This window comes from Ixodes scapularis, unplaced genomic scaffold, assembly GCF_016920785.2.
Source record: "Ixodes scapularis isolate PalLabHiFi unplaced genomic scaffold, ASM1692078v2 PGA_scaffold6__148_contigs__length_123643588, whole genome shotgun sequence".
Classification (NCBI taxonomy): domain Eukaryota; kingdom Metazoa; phylum Arthropoda; class Arachnida; order Ixodida; family Ixodidae; genus Ixodes; species Ixodes scapularis.
Window position 1 is genome coordinate 37,100,602 of NW_024609881.1, and position 7,304 is coordinate 37,107,905.

Consider the following 7,304-nt stretch of genomic DNA (forward strand, 5'->3'; position numbering starts at 1 on the left):
GCGAAGTTCGCTTTTACTTTTATTTTTTCAATAATGGGTAGTTGTTCCACAGAACACAGTTATTATGATAACAATTCGTTCAGAAATCTTGTTAATGGAAACATTGCACACAATGACAATAGATTATCTGTATTTCATTTAAACACAAGAAGCATTAGAAACAAATGTGACGAAATTGAACAGTTACTTGACTGCCTAGAACTACGCTTTGATATCCTTGCATTCACTGAGACATGGCTTACGAATGATTCACATATTCCTGAATTTAACGGTTACTACCACACAGAGATATTTCGAACTGGGAAAAAAGGTGGGGGAGTGTCCCTTTACTATAAAAGCTACTTGGCATGCAGTGTTATCTCTGAATATACTCGTGTCTCTGCGAATTATGAGTGTCTTCTTGTAGGGTGTCGTGATTACATTTTAGGTGCTGTGTACAGACCACCATCCGGATCCCCTAGTGTTTTTCTAGACTTCTTACAAGAAATTTTTCAGTATGCATCTGAGAGTAAACTTCCTATGGTACTAGTTGATGATTTTAATATTAATCTGATGTTGTCTGACTCATGGCAATTAGAATTTTTAGATCTCGTGCAATCACATGGTTATGAAAATTTAATTGGTTGTCCTACCCGCGTTACATCTGGGACGGAAACTTTAATTGATTTATGTTTGACCAATGCAATGAGAAATGACGTAGTATCTGGTGTACTGACGGTGGATTTAAGTGATCACTTACCTCTCTTTTGCTTTCTTCCATGCGCAAACGTCGGCTACAATAAAACGAATATAACTAACCCTTATTATCGAGACATAAACGATTATAGTATCGAACGCTTCGTTACGCTTGTATCGGCCATACACTGGAATGATATATACAATGAGCCAAACCCTAGTAAGTCCTACGATAAGTTTATAGAAAAGATAAAAGAAGCCTATGAAGATGCGTTCCCATTTAGGAAAGCCAAAAGACACAAGAAATCACGGAAACCCTGGATTACCGTAACACTTCTCAAACGAATTAATGAGCGAAGTAAACTTTACGACACATTCATAAAAACAAAAGACCTCGATATACTGGCTGAATACAAAAAGAGACGCAACAAGTTAAACTCCGACATAAAAAAGGCGAAAGTAAACTATTATAAAAATTAATTCATTACAATTCAACATAATCCAGTGAAAGTATTGAAGACGGCAAAAGAACTGATGTCCAAGTCAAGCAGTACCATCCCCAATGTCCTTAGAATAGATGACGTGGATTATTCTGGTAGAGAACTTGCAAATCTATTTAATGCTCATTTTTTGCTTTCGGGCGCTGCGACCTTCTCCTTACAAAAGGAAAGAAACTTTGAATTTCATACCCGCGTATGTTTACAACAGTCTATATTTTTGTCACTAACTACAGAGGCTGAAGTGCTTAACGTAATAAATTCATTAAGTAACAGCGGCGCATGCGGCGATGATGAGTTGAAAGGTAAACCTATAAAAGCAATTGCTGGGGTAATATGTCAACCACTATCAGCAATCTGTGATAAAATATTAAGCACCGGGATATTTCCTGCTCAATTAAAAATCACCCGAGTATCAGTAATACACAAAGGTGGGCCACTTAATAATTTAAACAACTACAGACCTATATCTGTATTGCCAGTATTTTCAAAAGTAATAGAGAAGATAATAAACTCCAGGATGTCAGACCATTACATTAAACATAACCTAATTGTTGAACAACAATATGGATTTCAAAAAGGGAAATCAACCGAGGAAGCTTTACTGAAAATCAAGGACAAAATTTTAACCAATTTTGAGGCCAAGCTTTACACCTTAGGAATATTTTTAGATTTCAGGAAAGCGTTTGATTCTATTAAGCATGAAATAATTCTGAAGAAGTTGTATAACTCTGGTTTTAGAGGACTAGCCCTAGAAGTTATTCAAAATTACTTATCAGATCGTGTGCAATATACGACTTTAAGTTGCGAGAAATCAGAAATCGGTAAAATACAATATGGTGTTCCCCAGGGGTCCATCCTTGGACCACTCTTATTTTTGGCGTATATTAAGGATATTGTCAACATTCCCCACACACCTGACATTGTGCTATACGCCGATGATACAAACGTATTTTTTTCTGGTGCCAACATAGATGAACTTGAATCACTTGCGAATGATTGGATGTTAGAGTTAAGTGCATGGTTGACATGTAATGAATTAGAGCTAAACACCGAGAAAACAAAGTATATGATATTTCGAGCAAAAAATAAAAGTATTAATCAAGAACTTAACCTACGATTTAGAAATAGTGAAATTCCATATGTAAAAGCTCACAAGTTTTTAGGTGTATACTTTCAAGAAAACCTTAATTGGTCTTATCATATTGATCAGATCCGGCCAAACATCTCCCGGTCAATAGGCATTATAAATAGGCTCAAATATATCATTCCGGTTTGGTTAAAACGACAGTTATACTTTACTCTTGTTCATTCTCGTTTAAATTACTGCAGTTTGGTATGGGGTACGTGCTCACAGACCTGTATATCCAAGCTGCTCATTCTACAGAAAAGAGCAGTACGGTCAATTGCCAATATCTCATATAAGGAACACTCTAGCCCATATTTTATCAAGTACTCTCTTCCTACTGTAGAACAATCACTCATTCAAAAACTGGCAATTTACATGTTTTACAAAATAAAAGCACACCCTCAGTTTGTACATGAAAATTACATCAACAATGCATCAATATACTCATTTCGCCATACCCACTACACTCAGTCCAGAGTACGCACAAACTACGGTAAACAAAGAATACTTAATCAGATTGCACAGCTATTAAACAACCACCCTGAAATACTGTTCATGATAAATAATTCCAATACAGTATACACATTTAAACGAACACTGAAAAGTACCTTTCACGTATAACATCATTTATTAAAGTTTCCGGCCGCATTTCTTTTGTTATATCAATGTATCTTAGTGTAATCCCACTATTAGTATTTGATTGTTTTTGTTCCTATGTTTCTGTACGTTGTGCTGCTGACTGTACAGGGGGATGGAGCCCTGTCAGGCGATTTAAATCGCCTTTTGCCCCATCCTCCTAGACACTTTTCTGAATAAAGAATATTATTATTATATTATTATTATTTGCGCGTTATGCCATTTACATGACCGCATATTGAATGCGGCGACTGGATTCAATGCGACTAAGTCGCATTCATGTAAACGCGGCTTATGTTCTTTTTCGACATGTATGATGTATGTAACGATACCGGTGGTGAACGATGGACGTTTTCGGTGGAAGATGGCGGTCGTCTTTCTCCATGCATAATTTGGTTATACCGGTGGTCCTGTGATATAAGCGTTTTGTTGGAAAGATGGCAGTCGTCTACGTCATCGGACGCAAAATCATACCAGCCACACCGAATCATATCGGCAAGTAAACTGGCTGCCAGTATAGACAAACCCGGAGCCATAGCGGTGCCGATATCTCCAGTTATGCACAACGCCAAACCAAACTAGCTGCATAAATAATAACAAGAAATTATGTTGGTGTCATACAAGAACTGTACAAGCAGCAGGTTCGTTTCTTGTACTTTTTTCCAATAGGGAACCGGTGTAATTCTAGGCCATATTGTCCGTTCTCCTGGCAGCTGTAAAAATAATTTCCCAAAAATTCTCCTGACAGGCGCCTATCATTGGCGGTGGCATCAGTTCATCGAATGACGTTTCATTGACAGATCGTTTTATTGACACGCTGTTTCATCAGCAGATTGTTTTACAAAATGTTATGATTAGCTTTTTTTTTCTGGTAACAAGTTACCCCAAATTGTCGCCGCAAATGGCATGTAGGGTGGGACACGTGGGTTAACATTCTTGTCATGAACCGTCGCAGAATGTTGCCACGAAACTGCGTGGACGGGTTTGCCGGTTGGTTACACACCCGCGAAAAACGGAAGTGGATATTGTGCCGCCGGCACATTAGCCCGGGGGAAAAATACCGGCAGTTGCCCCCTATTGGGTCTCGTATAAGACGAATTGAGAAAACAACTATTTGAGGCTGTAGGGTAACTTCCTGGTAAGGTGTCCGCCTCTTATGCGGCGGGACCGCGGTTTAATCGTCAGTGTGGGATTGCTTTTTTTTCCTAAGCATTTGGCGATACCTACGACATTTCTTTCTTACAATTAACACTGTAAAAAAATTAATGTTGTCAGCGAAACTTCGCTGAATCAAATGGTACGAGACTCCCTTTCGGGGGGTGAATGGAGGACAGCGAAGCTTGCACCGCCGGCGGCCGCTGGGATGCGGCGTGTACAGGTGGGACAATTAAGTTAATATTTTTCTAATGAGCAGCCGCAGACAGGGATACACGCACCGTCCGAGTGATATAGGCGCCGTCCGAAACTGGCGGAATTTGTTTTCCCCGGGCTATGTCGTGTGTTCAACCCCTGGAAGGGCGCAGTCCCATACAATTTACTTCACCGATGTTTCGTGCACAGCATTCGTTTTTTTAGTGTTAATCATAAAAAAAGATGTTGTAAATATCATGAAAAGCTTATACAATGTTCGAGAAAATAAAATAAGACCACACTGGTGGATTGACTCAGTGTCCCGCTGTGTATGAGACCGACACCTTATCAGTGAGCTACTCTATAGCTTCAAATAGCCTTTTTCACAATTCGTTTTATACGAGACCTAAAAGGGGACAACTGCCGGCTTTCTTTTCCCGGGCTGCCGGCAGATTATTCACTTCCGCGAGAAAACTTCTCCGCAACGTGCGATTCGCGTAGCGAGTGTCAATGATATGTTAGTGTCGACGAAACGTGTCCATGAAACGTGTGTTTATGAAAAGTTGTCTATGAAACGTCTTTTCACGAACAGCCGGGAGAACGAGAAATTCAGTATTCTACCTGGAGTTGCATGATTTCATGCATGCAGCTGGTGGGAGGGGACACTGGGTAAAATTTCGGAATTATTATTGTCCCGGCTGCCGGGAGAATAGATACTGCCTAATTCTAGAGATAATCTGGGGGAGTACCCGTAGAACAGCGATAACTCGTTGCCAACAAGCAGGTTGCCGTCCACTTAACGAAAAATTAGCGGACTGAAAACATGTATTCCGAGATATTTGTCGAATGGGCACTGGAGAACAACCACGTACACACACCTACGAGATGGTAGGGCTCCATGAAGATTCGACACAACGCGGTACAAGCTGTCATTTGCCGAACCAAACCACATCACGAGAATTTCTGGCTTCTTCGAAAAAATCGCTTGTTGCCAATATACGCGTAGGACTTTTCAAGCACTGAGCCATACATGCCGCAGCTAAGAGTTCAGTCAGGGCCAGGGAAAGGAAGGCTGGTAGGGGAAAGCAGATGGGTCTGGAGAGGTAAGGAAGAAACATTCCCCTCCCTCCAGCATTTCGCCTGCATCCTGCTTCTTCAAGGTCCCCACGCGGGTGCGCCCACAAAAGGCTTACCTTCGAGGGTCATCCGAACAATGAACACAGCTAGAGGATTCGTCAGTGGATACTTTTGTGAGTTCGTCCCAAAGTTGATAGTGCCATGGATGCTATGTTAGTGGTCTACCAAGCAGTGTCCTTCAGGCAGGTGCCGTGCTGTGCCTTGTGACCCGATTGGAGACTACAGTCACGTGACCGTAACCGGAAACGCGATTGGCCTAAAATACGCATAGCGTCTACTCTGCTGCCAATACCGAGTGAACAGGACAGCAGCACGACGGATACTCGGCGACAGCTTTTCTTGGCAGTGCAGTGGAAGATACAGGCCCGCGCTCCTCTCCCGTTTCCAGCGCTGAATAAAGCTGTGGAGGGGCTCTTCTCCTTTCCACTGCATTGCCATGAAAAGTTCTCGTCGACATAGTTTTTCGAGTCCCCAAGGAACTGCCCTTCTCAAATGGTAACCAAAAACGGGTGGTATGAAGATGCTATGTTTTAAACCGTAAAACCCGCACTCTAAACTAAAATGCAAAAATAACTGCGTTGTCTTTCTGCGCACGATGTCCCCAAATAAACTGAATTCACAAATAAAAAAAAATACTCAGAAATAAGCTCTTCCGTATATTTCGCAGCACGCTAATTACAGATATTTTGTTTCGAGAGAGTTGTGTGCATGTAACAAAAACTGTACAATTTCTTAAACCATGTAATCATAGATTCAACATAGATGAAAAGATCCCCAAAGCTGAAGCTAAAAAAAAAAAAAAAAAAAAAAAACGCTAATTTAACAAAACGATGACAACACATGGAGGGGTTCTGGGCTCGAAAGTGCTAACGACTTATTATATCGCAGAATAGTAAAAAAAGAAAAATATCAGGAATAGCGTCTGCATATTTGAGAAATTTGCTGTACAGTGAGGACGTCCCTAAGGTGGCAAAATATTCAGGATTAAATAATTAAATATTTGTTTCGGGTGTTAAAAGTGTTTTAATGTATATTTCGTCGTTCTCGACGTGGGCGTCGACGGACATAGCGCCGCTGCTTGCGCCCCTATCCGAGGTGAGCACTACTTCTTCCACGTTGTAACGACACTATATCGCGCTATAGACTCGTGTATTTGACCCGCATGCAGCCTCGAGCGAGCTGTTTCGAATGTCGGTGCAAGATATAGCAACGACGTAGCAATCGCGACATGAGAATTGACTGCGCCTCGATCTGGCCGACCGCGCCCTCTCTGCTGCAATGTGAGCGTGGGAATTCCGAGCACCGTTAGCTCACTGGTGTTACAAGAGGCTGCTTTGTCGTTGAGACCTTGCAAACGCCTGCGGACCGGAGCCGTTCCAGTGCTTGGCGCATCTCCCGCGCAGCATCGCAACCTTTTTGGCGCCTGATAGGCCAACAGAGCCCGTAGCATGTGCTGCTGTTCATTCTATGTTGAAGCAGAGATGCCGCGAAGTACGTGAACCGTTGCGACGATGCGTGATGTTGAAAAATAAGCATAGAAATATTATCCCGAAGGTTTTTTCAGTTTCAGATGCGGCGATTTAAACATGAATGCTGTAAATTGCATGGAGGGTTCAATTTGCTGACACTATTATTGCGTGCATTCGGCTCGCTCTCTACACTATTTAACTGATCTTTTGATTTTCGAGACTTGGGCTTTTCTAGAGAGCTTTGTGACAACGCCAGTCGTTCCTTGGCGCACTTAATCCTGCAAAGCCAATAAACAATAAACTACACCCAAAACCACTCCGTTGTAGTTCCGTGGAATTCTGGGGCCAGTGAATACAATGAAGCGCCACAAAAGTCTTAAATGTTGGTGGCCGCCCGCCGGTCTACTCTGG

At 41.8% G+C, this 7,304-nt stretch overlaps 1 protein-coding gene across 1 annotated transcript; it reads left to right on the forward strand.

The window, feature by feature from the left end:
• Positions 1–249: 249 nt before the first annotated feature.
• Positions 250–7,049, forward strand: LOC120840070 (the record flags this gene model as incomplete). Its single annotated transcript, XM_040210506.2, has 2 exons — positions 250–1,025; positions 6,995–7,049. Coding segments are annotated over 2 exons (831 nt in total), but the record flags the coding sequence as incomplete, so codon positions are not given.
• Between the last annotated feature and the right edge of the window lie 255 nt (positions 7,050–7,304).